Source organism: Mirounga angustirostris, unplaced genomic scaffold, assembly GCF_029215605.1.
Source record: "Mirounga angustirostris isolate CCGP_5_RB_7025 unplaced genomic scaffold, mMirAng1.0.hap1 SCAF_10, whole genome shotgun sequence".
NCBI lineage: Eukaryota > Metazoa > Chordata > Mammalia > Carnivora > Phocidae > Mirounga > Mirounga angustirostris.
Window position 1 is genome coordinate 103,198,328 of NW_026991718.1, and position 27,271 is coordinate 103,225,598.

General features: G+C 40.4%; 1 protein-coding gene across 3 annotated transcripts in view; it reads right to left on the bottom strand.

Moving 5' to 3' along the window:
- ANKEF1 (ankyrin repeat and EF-hand domain containing 1) overlaps positions 1-12,920 on the bottom strand; it is a 32,934-nt gene extending 20,014 nt beyond the window's left edge. Inside the window, exons 1-4 of one of the 3 annotated variants that reach the window (XM_045885400.3) lie at positions 12,518-12,919; positions 6,800-7,190; positions 1,092-1,291; positions 199-348 (exon numbers count right to left, since the gene is read on the bottom strand). In XM_045885400.3, coding sequence (XP_045741356.1) covers positions 199-348; positions 1,092-1,291; positions 6,800-7,145 — 696 coding nt within the window. In that variant the 5' untranslated portion in view covers positions 7,146-7,190; positions 12,518-12,919. Of the gene's footprint in view, positions 1-198; positions 349-1,077; positions 1,292-6,799; positions 7,191-12,517 lie in introns of all 3 variants that reach the window. The other 2 variants (XM_064572825.1, XM_054510009.2) reach the window with 2 other exon arrangements.
- Positions 12,921-27,271: the final 14,351 nt, after the last annotated feature.

Consider the following 27,271-nt stretch of genomic DNA (forward strand, 5'->3'; position numbering starts at 1 on the left):
AAACTGAATAAAGAGCTAGACAAAGTTAAAAATATAATATTTGATATTTGATATAAAATATAATTTTAGAATTATTTAGGGAAATCAAGATGGTAATGTGGAAAAAATTCTTAGTGTAACCTATATGATATTTAAAAATTTGAGGAAAAGGTAAGAAATGGTGAGCAACAAATTTTAAAGCAAAGGGCAGATTCTTACATCAAAAAAGCCTCCTTTGGCAGCAAAATGTGCAGCTTGTTTTCTCTCATTGTCAAAGGCATTCACTTCACCTCCTCTTTCCAATATCCCTCGAACTAATTCTATCATTCCTTCTCTTGATGCTTCCATTAAAGCCGTTCGACCTGTGGACTGGACAAGAAGCACATCAAATTCTGGTTATACTTGTCATCTTAAATAACACATTTGGTATACATATGTTCTCAATCCATTTGGCCTTAGATTCACACTGGCAGGTTTAATTCTCTACATCTTTATTAGTTCCACAAAGCAAATAGGAAAAATGAAGTCAGTGCAGTGGGTCAATGTAGAGAGTTCCAATATCAGAGTCAGGGTCACACCAGATGTCCCTGTGAAAAAATCATGCTAAAGATGCATTTTTTTTTTTTTGCAAAGAAAGTAGAGCAAAAGGGGAGAAAAGAGGATAAAATATATGCTAAAATTAGGTTTTAAGTGTTTTCTAATGAGAAAAAATCTATTATTATTGTCTTGAAATGCCTCTTAAACAATTAGAAAACTCAATAAAATTGGCCAAATGAGGACAGGGAGCAAAATGAATGAGGGAAATAGCACAACTACATATTTTCTTTCCAAAAAGATAAATTTTTATTAGACATCGGTGATATCTTTTCTATTTTCTCTAATGATGTTTTACCTTTATGCATAATAAATACCAATTTTCCAAAGGTAATTAGGAAATAAACTGTAAAATCATAGCAATATAAAGATAATGAGAGTATATCATCTTAATGCATTTTGAATAGAAATGAAAGTCTATAAGCTGACAGGATAATTTTACCATATTTAAATGCACTACTAAGACTCTATAATTGAAAAAAAAAAAGGAATATTTATAATCACAGGAATAGTCATACTGAGTTGATAGCATTTGGATTGGCTCCTTTTTCCAAAAATGTCAGGCACGTGTCTTTAACATTATGTGCTTCTTCACAAGCTCTAAGAAATATTGGTTTTCCTTCATAGGTAGAGTTGTTGACATCTGCGCCATGTTCCAGGGCAATCAATGCACAGCGATAATGCCGCTTAGTAGGTAAAATGCAGTAAAACAAAATACCTGTAGAAAAATAGAATCCCCAAATAGTACTTCATTAATAGTCTCTCTATATTTGAACCAGATAGCAAAGAAAAACTAATAATTTTGAAATCCATAATTGGCTAGTTGAAGGTGGCAAAGCAGAGGCGTAGCTGCCTTGCTTTTCCTTCTGAAACCGACTGAAACACCAAGACAGAGGAAGAAAGAGAGTCAACCTCTGATACAATTAGAAAACAGTCACAACCAAATGTGATAGGACCTGGTTCAGGGAAGAATCTGAGTGCTGATATGTGAGGCCCTGTCAACCTTGGGTATTTGGCATCTTGCAGTCCACGTGCAGGACTGTGTGTGCTGGAGGGCTAGTGATGGTTTGCTGTGTCCCATCTGAAGCTGCAGAGCCACAAAGCAGATGGTACTAAATGATGAAATGTGCAGACTGGCCATGTTTATAAGAAGAAGGCTGTCGGTACAGCAGCATTAAGAAGAAAACGTTGTGGGCTCCTGGGTGGCTCAGTTGGTTAAGCGACTGCCTTCGGCTCAGGTCATGATCCTGGAGTCCCAGGATCGAGTCCCGCATCGGGCTCCCTGCTGTTAGCAGGGAGTCTGCTTCTCCCTCTGACCCTCCCCCCTCATGCTCTCTCTCTCTCATTCTCTCTCTCAAATAAATAAATAAAATCTTTAAAAAAAAAAAAAAGAAGAAAACGTTGATGACAAGGGGCTCTGCCATTTTGGCAACTCGTTTTGTTCCAATGAAGAGAGGAAAATGCGAAATCTCCCTACCTATAACCTCTGACGTACAGGCCCTCCACATAATCCATGTCAAAAATGTACTACAAGTCAGGGGTATTGTTGTAATCTGGGCAAACAACAGTCAAACTCCAAACTGACTTTGTAATGACCTCACTCTAAACAGAGGCTTCATTCAAAGAGGAACAGTGTTTCATCTGTATGAAAAATACAGATACCGAAAGGAAGAAATCTGATAATAAAAGCTAGGTTAAAAGTACATGCTGGAAAAACTATACTGTGTGAGAATTATTGACTGTCCTATTTCTATGATAGCAAAGAAGTTAAACATAACTTTTTTCCAAAACAAAAGTGCAAAGATGGACCAAGACTAAATGCAGGGCTTCTAGGACAATAGATTATAAAAGAAGGAAAAGATGAAGTTAAGCCAGCTGAGCTTAGGAAGAAATGGTAAAGGAAAATAAAACCACCAAAGAAAGGAAAGTCAAACCGGAGTCAGGAAAAAGGAGAGTGCAAAAACCATGGTCATGGAAGTGAAGAAAAAACTTGAAAGAACTAAGGAAAATGTAACAGATGGTGGAAGAGCTGAAATGGTCTAGAGAGGCAAAGAAGAGTTAACATATATGTAATTGGTGCTCAACAATAAAAAACCAAGTAGAACAGAAAAAATAAGGAGATACAACAGAAGAAAACTTTCTTGAAGTGAAAAGCTGAATTTGAAAAGATTAAAAAAGCATACTGGGAGGGGTGCCTGGGTGGCTCAGTCATTAAGTGTCTGCCTTCGGCTCAGGCCATGATCTCAGGGTCCTGGGATCGAGCCCCACTTTGGGCTCCTTGCTCCACAGGAAGCCTGCTTCTCCCTCTCCCACTCCCCCTGCTTGTGTTCCCTCTCTCGCTGTGTTTCTGTCAAATAAATAAATAAAATCTTAAAAAAAAAAAAAAAGAAAAAAAGCATACTGGGGTCTCAGGAAAAATGGACTAAGAACAATCAATGAGGTGTGCCTAGGTAAAGCTAGGTAGAGGACATGTCCTGTGAGCCTCTGGGTAACAATTCAAGTCCTCTATAAAGAGGAAAGTCAAGGGGCACCTGGGTGGCTCAGTCAGTTAAGCATCTGCCTTCGGCTCAGGTCATGGTCCCAGGGTCCTAGAATTGAGCCCTGCATCAGACTCCCTGCTCAGCGGGGAGTCTGCTTCTCCCTCTCCCACTCCCCTTGCTTGTGTTCCCTCTCTCTCGCTGTGTCTCTCTCTGTTAAAAAAATAAATAAAATCTTTAAAAAAAAAAAAAAAAGAGGAAAGTCAAGCTGGCCTCCAGATTTTGCCACAGCAACATTCAATGCTAGAAAATAATGAAAGGATCTCTACAATATCACTTGAGAAAGAAAATGGGAGGTTTTTTTGTACCTACCGAGCTGGCTGTTCATATATAAAAGCAGTAGACATATAAGTTTAAGGATGCAAAAGTTATTGTACTAATCTCTTCTTTCATAGCAAAATATTAATGAATATCATGTAAAGTGCTAATTCAACAAAGTTTTATGTATATGAAAAGCTATTAAATTTGCCATTAAAACAATCAAAAACATTTCTCTTCCCAAGGGGAAAAAAAATCTATATATGGTGGTGGGTGTTAACTAGACTTATTGTGGTGATCATTTTGCAATGCATACAAATATCAAATTATGTGTACACCTGAAACTGATATAATGTTGATGTCAATTATACCTCAATTTTTAAAAGTCAATCAGTAAATAATAAAAGTAAATAAAACTACCGTTCCAACAACCAAAAAAAAGATCTAAAAGCAGACCATTAACCTTAGAAAATATAACACACACACACCAAAAAAAGAACATATGGACCATATAGGAAAATATTTTTATATGTATTTATATATATATATATATATATATATAAAATATATTATATTCTCATAACATAAAATAAATGACAGCCCTGAGGCCAAATCTTTGGGCCATCTAGATAAATATAGGTTGGATAAATTCTACCATTAAAATAAAAACCACAATTTATATAAAATCAAAATCTAAATATATTTCATATAAACAGATGCATCTAAAATAGGGTTACTCAGAACAGTTAAAAACAGAAAGATGGCCAAGGACATGGTTGAAAATAGAAAACCAAAGACACAACAAGTGATAGCAGGCAAAATTGGGCCAAAACAATAACAAACAACAATGTCACCTAGAGAATACCAGATGAGGCTGAATTCATTACAAAAGGCCCTAAGGTACTTAGGAAATGGATACTTTATAATGATGGCAGGTGCAACTCACAGTTAAAGTCTATCTGGGTTGACTCTTTAAGCCACAATGAACATGAGTCAACATTCTAAAACTGAAGCAAAAAAAAAGAGGGCAAAGATGATAGACTGTAGAATTCTCATACTACATTTATGGGACTGGGTATGCATTCCTATAAATGGGAGAACCGATGAATGGGTGCTATTAGGAGCTAGTCTAGCTTAACCCTTGAAGAGAACAGACACCATTCTATACTCCAGACTGGACAGACACTAATTAATCCCCTAGGACAACATATAGGAAAGAAATTCTTGGCTTAGAGATTTACCTTTTCCATGTTCTGCAAAATTTTTCAAAGTACAGTTTAACCTAGAGTATGTCCCACATCCTTCTAAAGATCCAGTAAGTGTTTTAACCATTTATTTATTTATTTATTTTTAAAGATTTTATTTATTTATTTGAGAGAGAGAGAATGAGACAGAGAGAGCACATGAGAGGGCGGAGGGTCAGAGGGAGAAGCAGACTCCCTGCCCGAGCAGGGAGCCCGATGCGGGACTCGATCCAGGGACTCCAGGATCATGACCTGAGCCGAAGGCAGTCGCCCAACCAACTGAGCCACCCAGGCGCCCAGTGTTTTAGCCATTTAAATGTTGGCTTGTCCTTTAGGACCAATGTGCAGTGAATGAAACACCAATCGCTGGAGAATAGGATGTCAATGGCAGAGACTTCTGTGGAATAAGCAAAGCAGTTGGGCAAGTGGCCGCCAAACTGAGAGCTGTGCAAGGTGAGCTAGATTCGTTGACGTGGGGAAGACAGGGCTCGCAGTGCAATAAGCACACCACGGGTTAGACAGAATCAAGTCTCTATGGGGCCGGACTAACAAGGTCATGCGTGCAATAAGATTTGTATTTGTTCCAAGTTTTTTATTTTTATTTCTTCCTATGTGATTGGTCAGATTGTTTTCTCATACATTCATCTCCCAGAACCTTGACAGGTTTAATATTAATTTCAATGAACTTAGATATTAACCAGATGGCTGTTGCATTTGCTACTAATATTCACGAGATCCTGTTTCTAATTTTACTTTACTTTCAATTTTACAATTTTAGATTTTTATTATAAAATTTCTCAACCTTTTTTTTTAAGCTTATATTTCTGTTTCAAATTCTAGAAGGTAAACTATTCTCCATTACAGTGTTTCCCCAAAGTATATTTCACAAAACTCCTGGTATATAAAATGTCACAAGGAAAAACTATTTCAAGGGTCAAAGACAAATGGAAAATGTCACTGTCATTAGTCTGTCTGACAAATGTGAAATCAACATGTCTCAATTTGTTTTATCCAATGTTTCTCTAACGAGTTTGGCAGTGGAAACAATTTTGCATGTAATGCTTATCAACATCCTAGAGATTCAGTGGTCCATGGAACACACTTTGGGAAATGATATTTTATAGAGCTTTAAGAGGCTTTTATTCTTTTTCTTTTTCAGGATTTAACATTTTAAAACACATTTGATCCCTGAATGTATCTGAAGTTCATTTCATTATGTGGTACTATTAAGTAATTGAATGATTGTTTCTTTCCTTGTCCTCTCCTATTGTTTTAAGAAAGTCATTTATCAAATACCAAGTCTGGAGAGAATTATAAAAGCAGATTTTGTTCCTGTCAGAAAACATTAACACCAAAAAATGGGATTTATTTCTCCAGTGTGGGACTGATGTTAATGGCTTTGTACTTGAAGCAACTCCTTGGGACAACTGATTCAATCTACCAATTTATATTAAGCCTGGTGGTAATTTTCTTGGTGATTTTCATGGGGCTGTGTCAAGTCCTTCTGAAACCTTGAGTTATTTGGGCAAGAAGCTCCCAGACAAGGTGTTGAGATGAGATTAGGGAGGACAGAGTGGAGAAGTAGGGCTGTCTCACCTGAAAAAGCATGGAAATGCCATGTCTCAAGGTTCAAGTCAGGTTTCCAAATACATTTAAACTGACCCTCAAGAATTGGATTTTATGCCAGAATCCACCTTAGCCCTTCCAGTTCCCAACTGCAACCCCTTTCTACATCAGGCTGCTACTGAGAGGCAATACAATCCTTTTGGAGTCCAAGTTGAGTACTCTTTGAGGTTCTAAAGTATAAAAAAGATTAAGAAATTCTCTCCCTCATTTTTTGTTCTAAACAAGATTTTTGTATTTTATAATCGATGATTCTGCCTATAGTATTATCAGTGTGTATCATTAAAAATTCTCTACATTTAGAAAAAACACCAAACACAAATTAATCTAACTCTAATTTTTTTAAGGGAGACATCTCTCACAGCTCGTTTCCCTAAGATATACCTTAATACCATTTTCAAATTATAGGGAGATGGTGTCCTTAGGTACAGGAGTGAGAACCTGGCTTTTCACTTGAACTCATGAGTAATTCACTTCTACAGTCGGAAAGCAAAAAAGTCCACTTTCTGGATTTCTGGCTACAGAGTGGATTGTAGCTACTGGATAAAATGTTGGGATTTTTACCTTTTCCTTCATTATCAACTATAGTCATGTCAGCCTTTGCCTTGGCTAATATTTCCATGGACAATTCATGCCCCAGCTCTGCAGCCCTCATTGTCGGAGTACAACCCATCTTGTCTTGCACATCAGGGTGAGCACCAAGGCTAAGGAGAAAGCTGACCATATCGACGTCATTGGAAACCGAGGCCAAGTGCAGAGCACTGTGTCCATTGAGGGGGTCTGTGAAATTGATTAGTTCAGGGTATCCAAGCCTGATCAGCTTTTCTATCTGCTTCGTGTCTTTGTTCCGAACACACTGAAGAACTTTGTAGATCTGCAAGTTCTCAAGTCTCTTATCGGCTAAAGCCATATTCGACCACCTTCTTGAAAATGCTTTTCTGGACCAAAACAAAAACTATAGCAGCAAAAAAACAAAAACAGAAACACACAACTCCAAGTTAATTTTGTCATCTTTAATTTGGTATAAATAATAATATTTTAAGTCTTCCCTAAGAAGAGAGGCTGTTTCTCACGAAATGTTATTACCACAATTTATTGCAACTGATTTCACAAAAAGTATAAATTATACATAAATAGAGAATATTCAGCTAGCATAAAACTAAAATATTTTGAAACAAATGTTTCATCATAATTAATATCAGCCTTGCTAATGCAGCTTTCTTGTTAATTTAATTTCTTGTTTCATTTAACCCTCCTTCCTTGACAGCCTCCCTATTCTATCCATGAAGAAGGTAAGGCTAACAGAAGTGCCAATGTGAGGATTTGAGTTCCCCACTCTATGGCTCTGTACCAGCATGTCCTTCTAACCTAGAGACCATACAGGTTTTGGTAGTTAACAAATGTTATAAAGAAGCTGTGGAATTTTAGGTGCTCATTATAAGCAGGAATCTACTGGGCTCAGTGGGATACTAAATGTGATGGATGATTCATGTCACCTTACATGGGAATGATGTAGGCAAATGGTTGAGAGACAACTATAATTTTCATAAATAATTCCACTGTTAAATTGTGATGAGCATTCTGATACGTAATTTTATCTCTTCTTTACTGTTTATGGGAAAACAATCTTTTGAATTGAGTCATAGGTCATGCTAGGTATACCCAGCTTGCTTTTCTTTCCTCACTTTTTCTGGGAAAAGAACACCATTATCATATTGGGGATCCATTCCAGATCATCCAGTCTTGCTATCCTAGGCCAAATCATTGCCACAGACTTCTAATTTGTCTCACTGCTCCCACAACGGACCCCTAAGGGTATATTCTCTGTTCAGTCCTCAGAAAATAATTTTAAAAATGTAGATCAGATAAGGTCAAGCAAGCTTCCAGCCCAAAATTTTTGGATGGGGCTGCCCCTTCTATCCCCTGTGATAGGAATGGGTCTGAGACCATGGCTTAGCCAGTGTGAATGAATTCTCTCCCTAGGTAGAGTGAATGTCTCAAGCATATGCTCAGGAAAGACATGATGAGGCAGTCAGCACCCTACAGGACCCTCCTGCTAGAACATGGCCAGACTACTGTATGCTGAGGCAGTTAAGCAGTAGGATGTGGCCTCGGCTGGACGAGCCATGTTGGCTGTCAGGGAGTGTGCATGTTACAGAGACTGAGACTGAGGGCAGACATTGCGCTTGGGACTCCGTTGTGCCAGAATTCACCTACCACTTTAGTTAGTCCACACGACATTAGCTCAGGGCTGCAGGAATAAATATGCCCTCCCCACCCCCCTTAATTTAGCATAAACTAGTTAGCCGAGTTTCTGTCATTTGCAATGGAAAGGATTTCATCTTACTACAAAATCTGAAACTGCTCCACCTTTTCTCCACAAGCTACATTCCCTGTGGCGGTGAATAGCACTGGTGACCACTTGTTCCTCTTGAGCTGCATCTCTCTACGCAACCCCATCTCCATTGCCTGCTCCCCTTCTACCTCACCAGCCACTCTTCATCCCCCTTTTGCTGGCTCCCCTCTTCTGTCAGAAGCCTAACTGTTGGGGTGCCCAGGGCTCGGCCCTCAGGACTCTTCTCTAACCTCACACACTGTCCTGATGGTCTCATCCCATCTCATGACCTTCATCCCAATTTGAGGCTTCTGATGGTTCACTCTCAAATTTATACAGCCATCTCTGGCTCTCCCCAGAGTCCAAAGTGAAATCTCTACTTGTTGACTCTTCATCCTCACATGGACCTCCACTAGGCATATAAAATGTAACCCATCGGAAGAGAACTGGGAGCATCCTGACCTTCTCCAGTTCTCCCCACCTCCAACGATGCCATCACCATCCATGAGTCTACTCCGAGGAAAATACTGGAAGTTATCCCTCATTCTTTCCCTGCAGATCCCCTACTCTTTAAATCCATCAGCAAACCCCGTAACTCTACCTCCAGAATATAGCCTGACATCAGCTGCCAGTGGTGCCATCCTCGGCCAAATCCTTGCCACAGACTCTAGGTTGTCTCACTGCTTCTTCAGCAGCCCTCCAGAGCCTCTTCCTTATTCAGTTCCCAGAAAAATCTTTCTAAAATGTAGATCAGACAAGCCTCCACCCCCAACATTTTAGCATAACTATTTTTGAATATAAAGAAAAGTTGAATACCCATATATCTACCCCTGAGATCCTACCATGAATGCTTTACTTGCTTTATCACATATCTATCCATCCTTCTGTCTATCATTTATCCATCTTATTTTCTGATCCATTTCAAGGTAAATTGCAGACATATTCCAGCATACAATACCCTTAACTAGAGTTCAATATTTGCTTACAGCTCTTTTTTTTCTTTTTTGTCTTTTGAATATATAATGAAATGTACAAGTATTAAGTGTACCATTCCATGGGTTTTGACAAATGCATACATCTATGTAACCCAAACTCCTGTTAGGATATAGAACATGATGTTCACGCCAGAAAGTTCTCTCCAAACTATCTTTTAAAAGCAGTTCAAATGCTTTTCATCTTAATCAGAATAAACCCAGACACCTCATGATGATCTTTTAAGAACATTTTCTCTGCCCCTCTGATTTTAACTTCACTCCAACCTCCCTTGATAAGGTGATCTCCAGCCACATTGGCCCCCTTTCTGTTTATGGAACAAAAGCGCATTCCTGCCTCTGCAACTTCTTGTTCCCTCTGCCTCGGGTGCCCTTTGTTCAGAATATGTCAGTTGGCACTTCTCACCATTCAAACTGCAGCCACCATGTCACCCTTTCTTTATAACGAAACATTTCTGTATATTACATTTCTATATATCTGTAGAAACAGATATATTCAATTTATGTATTGTGTGACTTCCCCACTAGTATAGAGCCTTCATGAAACAGACGTTTTATATCATAATGACCTTTATTTCTCCATCACCCAGAACTTGACTCATGTGAGGCATTCAAGTAATGGTTGCTCGATAAAGGATGATCGAAAGTTTCAAGATTGAGGAGTGGAAGGAACCAAAGAAAATGCCCACGTTTCTGGCTTGAGCCATTGGCTACCTGTGTCTGAGATGGGGAGCTCGAGATTTGGTCTGGATTGGTCAGAGAGTGTAGAAAGTTATGCTTTGGGCATGCTGAGTCAGAATCCACAAGGCAATGGGGTACACAATTCAAGAGAGAGAGGTCTGAGCCTGGCCTATGGGGAGCTGTGGGGGGTTTGGTGGCTTCAGGGCAGCCCAACACTGGGTGAAGTCAAGGAGGAGAGCGTGTCAAGGGTGAAGAGTGACCATCACTGTCAAATGCACGCTGCTGCCTCGTCCTTTTCTCCCCACTCTTTTGCTGGCTGTTTTTTCTTTGTGCTTCCTCCTTTGCCGCTGGGACATCAGTCATCACATGGCTTGTGGCTTCAATGTCCTGTTTACCGTGGCCCCTCTCTTCCCTTCTAATCTGTTTATAACATGTGGTGGACTAGGCAACCAGATAACGCAGCTGGTTAAAGCCATGTGTGTAAAGAGGCTCCCACTAAGTCCTGAGCTGCCCCACAAGTCACCCACTTGGTCTCTGCTCCATGCTGTGGTGATATTTACTTTAGCAGCTGTTTATGGTTTGTCTTATTACACAGCCATATCCTAGTTAGATGAATATGTAAGCACGATGTACATGGAATAGGATTCGGTGCTTCCAGATAGCTCATTGACTCTCCTGAATCTACATCCCCTCATTTGTGTGAACAGAGACATCCTCATCAAAGACTTCAATGCTGTCGCTGAGGCACCCACCACATCAAGCTACGCTGGTGAATTCCACAGTCCACGGGCAGGTTCTAGAGCTTGCACTCTTCCAGCTAAAGCCCTGAAAGGGCTGGGGGTAGGGAGAGCGGTGCCCTGTGCTCTCCTTCACACCCTGCTGCCAAGACTGACCAAGGGCCTCACCCCTCTGGAGGAAATAACAAAAGTCCTGCCCTCAAGTTCTGGGTTCTTCAGTTTTATTATTATTTTTTTATTAGTTTCAAGGGTAGAATTTAGTGATTCATCACTTGCATATAACACCCAATGCTCATTATAACAAGTCCCCTCCTTTATGCCCATCACCCAGTTACCCCATCCCCTCACCCACCCAGCAACCCTCAGTTTGTTCCTTAGAGTTAAGCGTCTCTTATGGGGTGTCTCCCTCTCTGTTTTTATCTTATTTTATTTTTCCTTCCCTTCCCTTATGTTTACCTGTTTGTTTCTTAAATTCCATATATGAGTGAAATCAGATGGTATTTGTCTTTCTCTGACAGACTTATTTCATCTAGCATAATACAGTCTAGTTCTGGGTTCTTCAAAAACTTGTGTAGCATCTCTGGTCTTTGGGGGGGGGTCAGCATATATACACACACACGCCCCACCATGTATACTTTACCTCTGTATGACCCTGGAGCCACCTTGGCATACCCCCATCTCATCATCTATATGGACAGTCTCAAAAGACAGGGGAATAGAACAGGATTTCTTGCCCCAAGGTCCATGTTTGGGTCCGAATCCTCTAAAATTATATGACTATCTGCAGTGTGTGTGTGTGTGTGTGTGTGTGTGTGTGTGTCCAGGTGCATTTTTCCATGGGGAAAGATCCGAAGAACTTATCAACTTCTCCAAGGAGTCTGTGACACAAGGATGGTTTGCTAGAAAGAGGAATGGAGGGAGACACACTTGGAACTGTGGAAAGAGTGTAGGATTGCAGGTGGGGAAATCTGTTGTTGTTTGTGACTCCCCCTTCTCTGCATCATTTATACAAACTGGTTACATAAACCTGGACATCTTACCTACCTGGTTTGTGCCTCAGTCTCTTTACCTGTGAAACAGAGATGACTCAACCCATTCCATGGGCGGAGTGAAGAGGAAATGAGACAATCCTAGTGAAATATTTAGCAAGTCCCTCAATGCAGGCTTGCTATGAATCAATCAAATGTCCATACGTTTCAACTCCCCCATAAACCACGGTGTACATTTGGTGGGTTCTTTACTGTCCCTTTCAGTTTTTGGGTTTTTTTAAAATATTTTATTTATTTGTTTGAGAGAGAGGGCAGAGAGAGATGGAGTACGAGCGGGGGTGAGGGGCAAAGGGAGAGAGACAAGCAGACTTCCCCTGAGCAGAGCCCCATGCGGGACTCAATCCCAGGACCCTGAGATCAGGGCCTGAGCCACCCAGACGCCCCTGCCCTTTCAGTTTTAAGTCTCAGAAAAATCCGGAAGGGGGGGGAGGTTAAGAAGTAATTTCAAGGGAAAAACCAGGTGGCAGGGAGCAAGGTGCCAAACTCACCTCTTAGTCCTGAGGCTGATCAGCAGCCGCGGATGACCAGGCATCGACGCGCCTCGGCCTGCGGGGGCGCCCTGCGGCCGCGGCCCTTGTTCTCTGCCACCTGGCGGGGGCCCCAGCCGCGACCGCGGGCTCCCGGAGCCCTGCTTGGGCGCCCAGCCGTGAAGGGTGTCTACGTGGGCAGAGCAGGCGAGCCGGCGCGTGGGGCTGCAGGGAGGGGTTGTGTGTGTCCATGGGCCCCGGGTCCGCAGCAGGCGAGCTCGCAGCCAGGTGAGCGCAGGGGGCGGGGTGAGAGCCGCCGAGTCAGGGCCGATTGTGAGCTTCGGCCACGCACCGCCCCGCTGCCAGGGCAACCGCTCGGGGGCGCGGCGCGGCGGGGCGGGGCTGGTGTCCGCCAGCCGCGCGGCCCCGCCAGGTGGCCTGGTCCCCGCCAGGTGGCCCGCCCTGCCCGGATGCTGGAGGAGGGTCCTGCGCTCCCAGCGCCGCGGATGGCGGAGGCCGTGCGCCCCACACCGGGGTGCGCACCAATCCTCCCTTCTTTCATCCTCTTCTCCCACCCCCTGCCCTTATTCTAAAAAGCATTTAATTCGCAGCGCTATAAACATAATAATAAAAAAAAATTTTTAAAGAAATAAAAAGCATTTAATTCGAAACGTAAAGCTCCTATAGTAAAGCCAACCAACCAAACGATTACAATATAGAATAAAATAATTTTAAAAGTAAAGTTAAATGAAAAATACATTATACAATAGAATGAAAAAATCTACTTGTCAGAGACAACTGCTGTAGGTTCTTGTAAATCTTCCCAGACTTTTTCTTTGCATACTCTAGGATGCATATAGACTTAAAAATATTTATACACAAATAACAGCAAATCTATCAAGGAGGTCATTTTATTTCAGGGCCTACAAGTGCGCCCTAACATCCCAACCCCCAACACTTTTTTACAGGCAAATTCTGAAATTTTTGTTATGCTTTTAAAAATAGTATACAATAGCTTCTGATTAAAAACAATAGTTCTCCCATCCCAATCTATTGTTTTCTACCCAGAGACTGTTTGAAAATATGATTAAGGACTATTTCGTGAACACAAAGGAATATACTATGTAACATGTGGAAAGGATGAAGAAACAAAGCATACTGTGGCTAAAGAAGTTTGCTTCTACTGCTGGACTCCCTGTAAATTTCTTCCCCAAACTGCACCCTCCCGTTCCTGTCCCCATAGGTAACCACTATTCTGAAATTTGTATTTAGCGCCCCCCTTGCTTTTTATTTTATTTATTTTTTTTAAAGATTTTATTTATTTATTTGACAGAGACCGAGATAGCGAGAACAGGAACACAAGCAGCGGGAGTGGTTCAGGGAGAAGCAGGCTTCCCCCCGAGGAGGGAGCCCGATGTGGGACTGGGTCCCAGGACCCTGGGATCATGACCTGAGCTGAAAGCAGACGCTTAACGACTGAGCCACCCAGGCGCCCCCCACCCCTTGCTTTTTTAAAAATATGTTGCTTCATATGAATGCATCCCTAAAAAATGTGTGTTTAGTATTGCACATTGTGAGAATTTATAAAAATGGAGTAGAATGGTATGTATTGTTTTGACATTTTTTCCTTCCAACATCTTATTTTTGAAATATGCCTTTTTTATGTTTAATTATAGCTCTTTTATCTTAATAGCTGTATACTATTCCATTACATTACCATTCCATACCCCTTTTGAATCAACTCTACTATTGATGGACATTTGAGATATCTCCAGTAGTTGGTATCATAAGGAATGCTGCTATGATCATGTTTGTACGTGTCTATAGATGCACACGTTCAAGAGTTTTTCTAGGGAATATGCCTGGGAGTGACGTTTCTGGACCACAGGTTATTTATAATATCAAGATAATGTATGGGGCGCCTGGGTGGCTTAGTTGGTTAAGCGGCTGCCTTCGGCTCCGGTCATGATCCTGGGGTCCTGGGATCGAGCTCCACGTCGGGGTCCTGGGATCGAGCCCCACCAGGGAGTCCTGGGATCGAGCCCCGCACTGGGCTCCCTGCTCAGCGGAGAGCCTGCTTCTCCCTCTCCCTCTGCCTGCAGCTCTGCCTACTTGTGCTCTCTATCTATCAAATAAATAAATAAAATCTTTAAAAAAAAAGATAATGTCGACTTGTTTTCCAAGTATATATAGCAATTTAGACTCTCCCCATCAGCAGTGTGTGTCTTAGCCAAGACTTGGCTTTGTCACACTAAACTTCTTGCCAATCTAGTGAGTATAAATTGGTATTTCATGATTTTATGTTACATGCTCTGATTAATGATTGTTAGTCTAAGAGCTTGATTTTTTGGGAAATATTTGAGTGTGACTTTATCGGCAAGCTACACTCTTCACCCTCACCTACTTACCACATAACTCTCTTAGATATTTTAACAGGATCAATGTGAACTGTGCTTGAATTTAGTAACCGTAGGGTAGATATTTGATAGTTGAATGAAATCTTGGAGATAATCCATCTGACTCACTGTCCTCACTTGGTTTCTGGGACATTTTTGTCCCCTGAAAGGATACTCTCTGAGTTTCACAAAAATGCTCTTTGTTTTTATGAGCAAGTAGCTGAAAAGTAGCTTCTCCATGATAATCCTATTTGATTTCAAACTTTTTACAGTCTAAGGAGGCTAGGTATGCTGACATACTTACATAGTAGCTTCCTGTCAATGAGGGGGCAGGCAGAACATGGGCAAAATGTTAGAGACCCCACAGATTGATAAGTAGACACGACCTTTCCCCTCTTTCACCAGAAATTTTCAAAACACTGTGAAGCTCTTAACTTGAACTTTGTTTATATTTTTGCTCTTAGCCATTTAGCAGTTGAGTCATCCGAACTTGGGCAACAAAAGGGAAGAATGGGAGTAAAGGGTGCTAACAGTTCTACTGCTTGAAATAAAGCTAATCAAAACGTGGCAGAAAAGTTTATGTAGTTCTTACCAATACAGACTATGAGACAGACTGATGCATGGGTTAAGTTCCCTACCAGTGATCAAATTTGTGCTTCTGTCTTTATCTGGTATTCAATAAAAGTTTATCTTTAAGTTACAACTATGCAAAGGGATTATACATTTAGTACTTCTTAGGTAGTCCCAGGCATTCTGCAAAACACTTAGTAAATAAAGTGATTTTATTGAATTATTTCCCACATCTTTATAAAAATTGTCATTAAAATCCAGTAATAAATTGCATTAGCTACCAGAGCCCTTAAATTCTTATTTACTGGCCTGAAAGGCCAGCCACGGAGTAGTTGTTCCTTAGCAATACTATATTAATTAATTTAAATGTGAAAATAATTGAAATATGAGTTAGTAACTGGTGTGGCATTCCAATGGCTGATGGTATATTTGACTGGAAATAAAATCTATTAAATTGTTATGGATCTTTTTGTAAGACTGAGGCAAAGTTTGTAGAGTTTATTGTTGTTACCTTTTCAAAAATATTACAAAATTCATCTTTTATATTGCCCATGTGTTTGTGTTTTTTCCCTTCTAAAAATAAATCTTTCAGAGTGCCTCAGAGTTATGGGGGAGGCTGTTGCTATGTTGCACTGCACATTGATTTAAAGCTTTATGTATCGTACAAGTAAAGGACGGATTGCTAACATATTTAGTTGTTTCTTCCAAAGGGAAATAAAAACATGTCAAAAAGCTTTGAAATGGAAAATACATTCATCGACAACATAGAGCACTGCTTACTACTTTCATTTAGGACTTAGACGGCTTCTTTTATATCATAGCATTTATAAAACACCTCTTTTTTTTTTATTATGTTATGTTAATCACCATCATTAGTTTTTGAAGTAGTGTTCCATGATTCATTGTTTGCGTATAACACCCAGTGCTCCATTCAGTATGTGCCCTCTTTAATACCCACCACCAGGACACTTCTTGAAGAAGTGAATACTGAGCAGGCATAGAAAAGTCTGGATAAATGGATAAATAAATGTATTCATATCAGGATCTGTACTTTTCTCTGGCCTAGAGAATGATCTAGGATCTCTGATCCTCCTAAGATCATGGAGAAAAATGTTTGTGAATCTGAAATAAACACCTCAAAATTTCTCTTGTCCCTGAGCATTTTTCATATTTGTAGGTTACTGCTGTATTATTCAGATTTCCTGAGTACTTGTTTATTTTTAAATTTACTGTATCAATCTAATTCTTAGAATATATTAAATTCCTCAAAGTTAGTATACTTTTATCAAGTTCTTCCATTTCTGGTAATTTTCACCGCCATACTGTTTGTGCATATAGATTTATTATATATCTGGTTCCTAGTTTTTGCTTTTTACTGTTCTGTAATGTCTCTCCTTTTCTTAAGGAGTGTCCATGACCTTTCATTCCTCCCGGACTAATAATTTTTTTGTTTGCCTTCCATCCAATGTCTCATTTTTAAACTTTCATTATCAATTTACAGGTATATTTCTGTAAATACTATATAGCGAGGTTTTTCTATTATTATATCAAATCTATCTCTGTCTTTTGATGAGAGTGTGGAATATATTGACATTTAGTGTAACAAGGGATATACTCGGTTTTAGTCTATTAATCCTATTGCTTATTATTTCCTTTTCTCTGTTACGACCTCTTTCTTTTTCCTTATTTTTCTGGTTTGCTCAAATTCCACCTTGTTAACTTAGGAAATCTGATGGACTTTTCTATCCCATTAATAGCCACCTTGCATTTTCAGGCACTAATAGTCTATTTTTTCATTTTATAAAAATAAGATAACGCTTCCCCACTTATTTCCATATGCTCTGTTCTCTCAATGCTTTCCCCACTGTCATTTCCCCAAATACTCTTCTACTCTTAGATCTTGTGGATGTCACATTTCTCCACATCTCTCTCAAGAGTTGACACCAACTGTTGAATTTGGCCAAAATAACTTAAAACTTCTAATTTCAGGCATTATGTTATCACTGGCAGTATGCATCTTCCATATCAGTGTGTAGGACACATTTCTAGGAAATCTAATCTTTTTCATTGAAAGGCAGTTTCACATTGTAGTTATGAGCTTGGGCACGTGAGTCAGAATGCCTGGGCTTGTGTCTCAGCTCCCCTGCCTACCAACCATGTAAACTTGGGCAAGTTAAATAACTTATTTGTGCCTCAGTGTAGAGAATAATACCATTGTGGTCGGTTAAAACGTCCACACATTCTTTAATCCTCCCCTCAAAGAAGTGGAGCCTAATTCTGCCCACCCCCCTTATGTGTGCTGAATTTCATCTCTTGCCTCTAGTGACTAGAATAAAGTGGAAGTGACAGTGTGTGACATCAGAGATGAGATCATAAAAGACACTGTGGCTTTGGAATCTCTCTCTCACACACAGTGTTCTCTCACGGGGAAGTCAGCCACAAGGACAGGCAGCCCAATGGAGAGGCCCATGGGGTGAGGAGCTGAAGCCTCCAGTCTATAGTCATGTGAGTAAAGTCTTCTAGGAAGTAGACCCTTCAGCTACAGTCAAACCTTCAGATGCCTACAGCCCTGGCTCACATTCTGACTCCATCCTCAAGAAAGCTGTTGAGCCAGAACACTATTCCACAATCTTGACCTGCAGAAAGTATGAAATCATGACTGTTTGTTGTGTTAAACTGCTAAATTTGGGGATAGTTTGTTAAATAGCAAAAGGTAACTAATGCATCCACTTTCCAGAATTGTGATGAGGAATGAGTAAGATAGAGCATATAAAGAACTTTGCTATTATTTTTATTATTTAACCCAGCAAGTTATGTTAAAAGATTCCTAATCACTTTCTCCTTTTCATCTCCCTATCTTGACATTTCTGTCTGGGTCATTTGTTTTCAGTTAGAGTTGTGCCTCTAGAATTTTCCACAAGCTGAGTACATAAATGCTAGATTTTTCTGAATCGTTGCATATCTTTGCAAATATTTTTATTTTACCTTGATGGGTAAATGGCATTTTAGTTGTATATTGAATTTCCGGGGTAAGCCCTTTTCCCTCAGCACTCTGTAATGTTATCCTCCTACCTTCTAGCTGCTTCCGTTTTCCTCTACTGAATAATTATTCTACTATTGTCTAGTGGATGATGCTTGTCACCAGATAGTTTTTCCTTTTTGCTTTGTATATCCGCTGTTATTTTTTCCTTCAAGTTTTTTTATGTTCCCCTTTGTTATTTAAATTTTGGAATATAACCAGGATGTGTTTAGGCTGATATCTTTTCTTATCAATTCTGCATAGAAGTCGGGGGCCTCTTTCAATATGTGAACTTGAGTCTTCAGCTCAGAATAAGTATTATTTTATTGATTGTTTAATTATTGCCTTTAGTTTCTCTGGACCCAGAAAGCCCCAGAACTGGTAAGGCAGTGCTTCTAAAACTTTAAAATGCATAAGAGTTGCCTGGGGATCTTTTAAAATGCAGATTCTGATTTAGAGTATGTGGAAGGCAAGTACCTGTCTACTAAGGGAGTCTGACACTCTGTGGCAAGAGGTAAGTCAGTAATAAAATATATGTGCATAAAGTTATTTATGATATACGCTGGAGACATCAGGCTCTTTTCTCTCTCAAGATCATCCTCTGGCCTAGATGACTTATGGCTAGGATAAGTGGGGCTGCTACAAAATGATTGATTTGTTCCTATCCCATTCCCTACCATGACACAGGAGGTATAAACAGGAGATAAGGGAGAGAGAAATATTCTAGAGGAGGTAGAGTTTAGAGAAGTTAGTTTGGTGCCTGAACATGTCCTAAATCCAAGTGGGTCAGGCAGAGTAGACAGAAGCCTAAACATAAAACTTTTGAAGTGTGCGTGTATGCCAGACCCTAGAGATGGTACCTCCTTCTCATCTGGAGATTACTGAAGGAAAAGGTTTCATAAAGGATCTGAACCAACAGGACAGGCTGGGATCTCAAAGTAAGCAGTCATCCACCCTCTCTTCACTCTCCTAAGCTCTTGGACAGCAGTGAATTTGACCCCACAAGTTTCTGCCTTTCCAAATGAGAGCTCTCTGGGATTAGTTGAAGGGCAGGAGCTGTGGGCTACCCTGAGGGTGGCACAATGGAACATTGGGACACACCCCCTAATGGGAGTGTCCAAAATAAGGCTAAATGGAGGTCCAGAAAATCATGTCCACCAGCTCTGTTGAAATCAGCATGTCGGTAATAATTTAAAAATCAGACACCCCTGGGGTGGCAAGGTGCCTCAGTCAGTTAAGCACCTGGCTCTTGATATCAGCTCTGGTTTTGATCTCAGATCTGGTTTTGATCTCAGAGTCCTGAATTCAAGTGCCACATTGGGCTCCATTCCAGGCATGGAACCTACGTAAAAGAAAAAAGTCAGACACCCCTATCTGCTCAGCACCTGGGCAGGACCAGCTGATGACCCCAGCAGTAGAAGGAAGCATAGTCCAGCTGTGTCCATGAAGGTCACCATCACTCATCCAGGCAGATTCTCTTTTCTCCCTTTCCTCCCCCTTCCTCCCTTCTCCCTCCCACCAGTACACAGCAGTGATGAACAACGTGCTAATTATGATAATACTTGGATTTCATTCACTAATTACTTGTGACTGTTATAACAGGATTAGACAGAAAATCCTAGATTAGGTTAGATTATTAAATAGGAAAACATTTAATTTTCTCATCATCAAGTGAGAATGAGGGCTTTGCAAAGAATGATATGATTGGTTAAGGACAGGTTGGCCCTGTGTAAATGGTTTGACTAGGACAAGCTGGTTTACACCTAGCATTCAGGCTTCATTGTTAGGAGGTACTGCACCATTAGACCATGAGGGAACGAGCCTCAGGATAATAGCCAACCAGCTAAGACTAGTAGAGCGAATTCCAAGAACTTGGAGGCTTTAACTTGAATTAACTTGGACCAGCTCTCTCTCTGACTTCATACTAAAAGAGATAATAATTGCCTATATTTTTAAGCCATCTTGAGATGAGCGTCTTCTTACAGACGAAAAAACATCATGACACAGCATCCTTTTCGTACCCAATGAAATGCTCATCGATATTTGATACATTCATTAAATAAATCTTTTGATGTCTATCTCTTCTATGTAATATACATATGATCTGAATATCCAGAAATTTATAGCTGGTCTGAAATATATAATTACTATAGGGCCTTTATTAATTGATAGCTATTCCTTCTCAAAATTCTTTTACTATTCCATATATGGGCAGAGTACACCTGCATTGTTATGTTAATTATACAAAACAAAGCAGTGAAATCAGGAAGTTACTCTTCATTGTACATATATAACAATTTATGGAAAAAGCCAAAAGCTTTCTCTTTTATTAACGCTTCTCTAGAAAAGCAGTTGAGATAAACTAGTATAATTCTAAAATAATTTGTGTACCAGATAGACCAGAATATAGGAATGTACCTATAAAAAATATAGGCACAGTTGTTCTAGAGATTAGATCTTCATGAAAAAAACAAACTTAAATGATTGACTAACTCAAGCTGATTAGATATTTTTATTAAATACATCCTTAACCAGTGCTTCTTTTCATGGCTGCAATAATTAAAATATAATACATATTCAAATAAGTAATTGAATTTGTTAAAAGAACATGCTCAGTTCAGTGAAGACTTTTGAATAAATAGAATGCAAGTACCATGTTTTAATACTTCATAACACTTGTTTCATTCTTAGCTTAATGACTGCCATGTCTTGTACTGTAAGATTTTATTTTGAATTCATTTCATGCTATTCATAAGTTCAGATGTATATGAGTACATGGGTCACCTAAGTATAACCGTGGACTGAGAGTTTGTTAACTACACTTGAGATAAGTACTCTAGAGACAGTCTGATTAGTTTTGCATACTTTCAGTCCTATTGCCCACTACCTTGCCGGGCTTTGCCGGTAAGATCCATGATATTTTCACCTCATACAACCAAGCAGTGAAATGATGGTTGCATTGAGAATTTTGTTTGCTTTTCTGTACTAAGTTCTTAGAAATTTAAAATAACTCATCTTACAGTGAAGGAAGACTTTTTTAAATACTTTGGAGAGGAAACTGTTACTGGTGGTTGCTATTCTCAATATGTTAATGATTTAAAGTGTCTTTCAGACATTTTAGGAAGACCACTTAGGAAAAAGTATAAATAATAAACTCCTATTGTGTTAAATGGTTAACATTTCCTTTTCTCTTCAATTCATTTTGAAATTATCTTTATGTATCTGGTGATACAGGAAGAAGAATCCAACAGAGTAATATAATGGAACAATATGAATTTGTGTTCCAGTTCCTATTAGTTGCACCCTGTTCACATCTAGAAAAGATCCAACCAATGACACAAAACCATTACAGTGGATAAGGGTGAAGGCAGACAGTAAGACAATTGAGATCTTGGTCTTCATGGCTCTATCATTTAACTTTCATTGACATCACAGAAATTCATTCATCATTCATTTTTTCCAGGAAATTTTGAATAGATGAAAAATTTAAACATCATGTTCTGTGCAAAAGGATATTTATCCATTGATTCACTCATTTTACAAATGATTATTAAGTACTTATGTGTCAGGCACTGTTCTAGGCACTGAGGTCACAGCAGTGAACAAAAGAAATAACTTCTCTATTCTCACAGAGTTCATAAACTAGTAAGGGGAAGAGATACATGCAACAAAACACATATGATAAGTCAGGAAATGATAGGTGCTCTGAAGAAAAGTAAACCATGGTAGAGGTTACGTAGAGTGCTGGGTGGACATATTCGTGTATATGGGTTGCCAGAAGTCAAACCATAAAACTTTTAGCAGAAATATAGGAATGAATTTCCATGACCTTGGATTAGGCAATGGTTTCTTACATGTGACACCTAAGTACACCTAAAGTACAAGCACCCAAAGAAAAAATAAATTTGTTTTAATAAAATAAAAATTTGTGCATTTTAGAACACTATCAAGAAAGTGAAATGACATCTCTGTCTGGGTCCTGAGATCAAGCCTCAAGTCAGGGTCAGCAGGGAGTCTGCTTTGGATTCTCTCCCTCTCCCCCTCTACCGCTCGCGCGTGCACACTCTCTAACTCTAAAATAAATGAATATTAAAAAAAAGAGCATAACAAAAACTAGAATTGGGGTCCAATCAATAGGCACAATGGATGGGCTACTTGTGGTTACCCAGGCAACAGGAGCCTTCTCCTCTTGTTAATGAGTCTGATGACGTATAATGAGGAAACACACATGCAAATAAGTCATGAATAATTAGAGGTGGAGTCACACCAAGTCCAGGGAATTTCCTTTGGGAAAGGCAGAAATTGGGGTGGGATTGATATGAGAGGTTGTGAGGAGATGGATTTGACTTCCAGGTGAAAGCAGGAAGTTGAGACCCCTCCAGGGTGTCTGGGACTGGGGAATTAACCAGGTGGCTACCTCACGTTGTCCCCATTCCACACTGTGCAAGTTCACCTGGGAATGCAGAATCCAGACAGCCTGGGTTTGGCTGGCTCTCCGCTCAGAAAGGAGAAGCATTGATTTTTGATGTGGGAAGAAAAAGCGCAATTTACACAATTCACCCTGCTCTTCTTGAAATATGTAAACGCCCATTTTTTGTTTTGTTTGCTTTCTGTTGTCCTGCTTTCCCTAGTTACTGAAAAACTTCAAGTTTTATGTTTAACATTTCAACCTTTTTTTTACTGTTGTGAAAGGATCATCTTCACAAATTATCTTTGCTACTTGAAGCTACTTCCAAATACTTTTCACATATTAGGAGGAAATTTAAATAAAATATTTGCCTTGTTAAACCATTTCTTTATTAGTGACTAAAGCAAAAATGAAAATGCCTAATTTTTTAGTTCACTGGTTCTCAAATTTGCCTGTACACAAGAATCACGTGGGGATCTTATTACAGATTTTGCTGGTCTAGGTGAGGCCTAAGATTCTGAGTTTATTATTATTTTTTTAAAGATTTTATTTATTTGACAGAGAGAGCACAAGCAGGGGGAGCAGCAGAGGGAGAGGGAGAAACAGACTCCTCTGCTGAGCAGGGCGCCTGATGCGGGGCTCAATCCCAGGACCCTGGGATCATGACCTGAGCCTAAGGCAGGCACTCAACCAACTGAGCCACTGAGGTGCCCCAAGATTCTGGATTTCTAACTAGTTCCCAGGTAATGCCATTGCTGCTGGCCCAAGGATCTCATTTTAAGTAGCAAGATTTTATTTGTTATATAAATGATAATTTGGTAGTTAAATATTGACCAAATGCAATATATTAATACAATATTTTGTTTCTTTTTCCTTTGCAGAAACAGGTTTTGTCAGATTTACATTTCTTTCATAAATTCCACCAAGTAATGCATAGTTACAAAAAAAATTGACTAATTATTGAAATAGATGGGGTAAAAGTAAAAAGTTTTCATTCTCCACTCTTCTCCTCCCTTAGTCTCTCTGCTCTGTGGATAATAAATACTTTGGTATAATAAACATTTTGTATATATAAATAAAAATAAATGGGAATAGTATAATGAATGCCTCGGTATTTATTGAGAACTTTTATAATACCACCATCATGCTGCATAATAAACTCACCCCAAAATTCAGAGGTTTACAACTGTAAGCATCTGTCTGCATGCTTGAGTTCTCAGGTTGACTGCTCTTGTCTCATCTAGAATAGGCTTGTCTGGGCAGCTTTACTTCAGCTGTTGTGTTTCACGACGGAAGCTTCCAGCTGGGGTTGGGAGCCAGTTGTCTCCCAGGCTGAAGGAGGAGTTGGCAGTTACTGAGGACATGTTCTTCTCATGGAAGATCACAGTGGCCAAGAAGACAAGCCCAACATTCAGGTTTATGTCATGTCTGCTATGTGGCCAAGCCCAGGTCAGAAGGAGCGGCTGTCTCAACTCACTCGAAGGCTGTGGCAGAGGTGAGTAAAGAAAATGAGGAATCAGGGTGAATTTTTAATCTATGAAGCCACTGAAAGTTTTTCCTTTGTAGCCTCTCTTTTGTGCTCCGTGCAGTCTTCCATCCACAGTGAAATCCACTGAATCCTTGGCAAGTTGCATACATTGTCATCGAGCTTTTCCAACAGAAAGCATCGGGTGGGTAAAAAAAAAGGTGAAACCCCTTCTGATCTTTGAGTGACTCCACGTTGGTGGTCCAGAGCAATGACCAGTACAAGAGAATCACCCCTGTCCCAAACCAGGTTTCCATGTGTTCACATAGGAACAGAGCCAAGCAGTTGGTATTTAACAGGGGTGAGGTCCTTTGTTTTTAGGCCAAAGCAATAAACATGTTGGTTTCTTTCCCAATTTGTTCTTCAGTAATGGCAAAGGAGATTTTTCTTGAGATTCAATGCCATTGTGAAGTTCTTGTCTGCAAAGTTGAATAAATAATCTCCGTTGCAAAGCTAATTTTAATTCCTTCGGACCCTGTACTAATGAACTATTCTTTCCATCCAGATGCCACCAGGGGGTTGTTGCTGTTGTTTTTCTCCATGTTTGGACATTTTGCCCTTTGCAACATCATCTCAGAGTGTGTAGTTGAAGCTACCGATGTCCCAGTCTAGATCCTTCTACCATCTTCTGGATTCCTTGCCACTGTATTATACACCCACCACTTTCCCCTCAACCATCCACATTACTCTGCTTGCTTTCTCTGTCTGGAGGCTGCCTGTGTGCAGGGCAGCTGGGAACTACAGTGGGCTCGTGAGGAATTGGAGCCCGTGCATAGACAACCCAGCTTCCCTGTCCTCGGTGTAGCAAACTCCCAGAAAACTTGGATGCCAATGACCTGCTCATGCACACACCTTTACTGGCTGCCTTCCTCTCTGCCCTCCTTCCCCACTTACAGCACTTCCTGGGGTCACTCATACCCCAGGAATTGACTACTTGTACCCACATTCTTTCCTCAGTGTCAGCTTTTGGAGCAACCCAAACTAGGACAGGTTATGAGCAGAAAAAGCCAAAAGCTTTCCCTAAACCTCAGAGCACCAAAAGCAATCAAGTAAATTAAGGAGCAGGTAAAAAATGGCTGGCAGATGGCATGGCTGTATCAGAGTTGGCAAGTTGAAATAAGTAGCAACCAAATATCAAAAACGTAAATAGGGAGAAAGAAAACTCCCTCCTAGATGTTGGTCTGTGTTTGAAGCGTAGAAAAGGTGGAGTTTGGTTCTAGGCGAGGGCAATGTCCCCGATGCCCTGGCTTCTTCCACTCCCCAGCTAGGTTCTCTCTCTGGCTACTCCTTGGTCTTCATGCCCCTTTCTCTGACTTTTATTCAGAAGGGATGGGTATGATCCTCTGCTCATGATTGCCAGGGCAGACAGATTTTCATTAGACTCATGTGCTTCTAAGACCTGGTGGCAGCCCCCTCTTGTGCCCTCGATCACATCCTCTTTGCCCACCTTTTTACAGCAACCAGCTTGGTGAAGGGGTCACCAGCCTGCACCCTACATCAGTGGCAGCACCTATCTCTTGCTTTCTGCTCAGCAGGTTCTCCTTTGCCATGTCTTAAGATACCTTCTGGACACCATTCAGCTATTCTGAAGCAGGTGCAATCCTGGAAGTGCAAGGTCATGAACAGTGCCCACCCCCCACCCCCCGCCCCCATAACTTGACCAAGGGAAAAAGAAAGGCGATGGATAGTTTCTCCTTCTCCTTCTGGTGGACAACTTTGAGGTGTATTCTCTGCACCTTCTCAGAGCGCCCCTTGGAGGATGGAGCCCCAATTGCCCATGGTACTATTGAGCCTGATAACACACTTTCCTTTTATTACTCTTTCCAGTCTCCCAGTCCAGTTCCTTGGGATGGATCTTCCCAAAGTAAACTTCCTGGATACACACCCTTGTGTCCATCTCAGCTTTCTGGAGAATCCAGCGCTGGTTAGGTCCACAGTCCAGGATGCGAAGCTTCCCCTGTTTCTCCTTTCCCGGTGGCTCCTTAGACGCCTTACCAGCCCAGCTGTTCTTTTGGCACTATCAGAGTCTCTTCTTCACTTCCAAGTAACAAAGGTAGGAACTAGAATTCTAAAATCTAGAATTCTGCTGCTGACTAACTACTCTTAAGGAATTAACCGTTAGTAAGACACAAACAAATGTTTAGGACTCTAACTTCCGCTCCTTCCTATTGAATGTTTGAGGACTCTGATAAGCTCATTCCTCAGCTGATGGTCCTCCTTCATTCATTTTCACCTTTCCTTGCAATATACAGCATTTCTCCCTGTAGCTGTAGATTTCTTGGGGCTTTATTTTTTTTTTAATTTTATTATGTTATGTTAGTCACCATACAATACATCATTGGTTTTTGATGTGGTGATCCACGATCCATTGTTTTCGTATAACATCCAGTGCTCCATGCAGTACATGCCCTCCTTAATAACCATCACTGGGCTAACCAATCCCCCCTCCCCCCTCCCCTCTAAAACCCTGTTTGTTTCTCAGAGTCCATAGTCTCTCATGGTTCATCTCTCCCTCCAATTCCCCGCCCCGCATTTTTCCCTTCCTTCTCCTAATGTCTTCCATGCTATTCCTTATGTTCCACAAATAAGTGAAACCATATGATAATTGACTTTCTCTGCTTGACTTATTTCACTTAGCATAATCTCCTCCAGTCCCATCCATGTTGATGTAAAAGTTGGGTATTCATCCTTTCTGATGGCTGAGTAATATTCCATTGTATATATGGACCACATCTTCTTTAGCCATTCATCTGTTGAAGGGCATCTCGGCTCTTTCCACAGTTTGGCTATTGCGGACATTGCTGCTATGATCATTGGGGTGCATATGGCCCTTCTTTTCACTACATCTGTGTCTTTG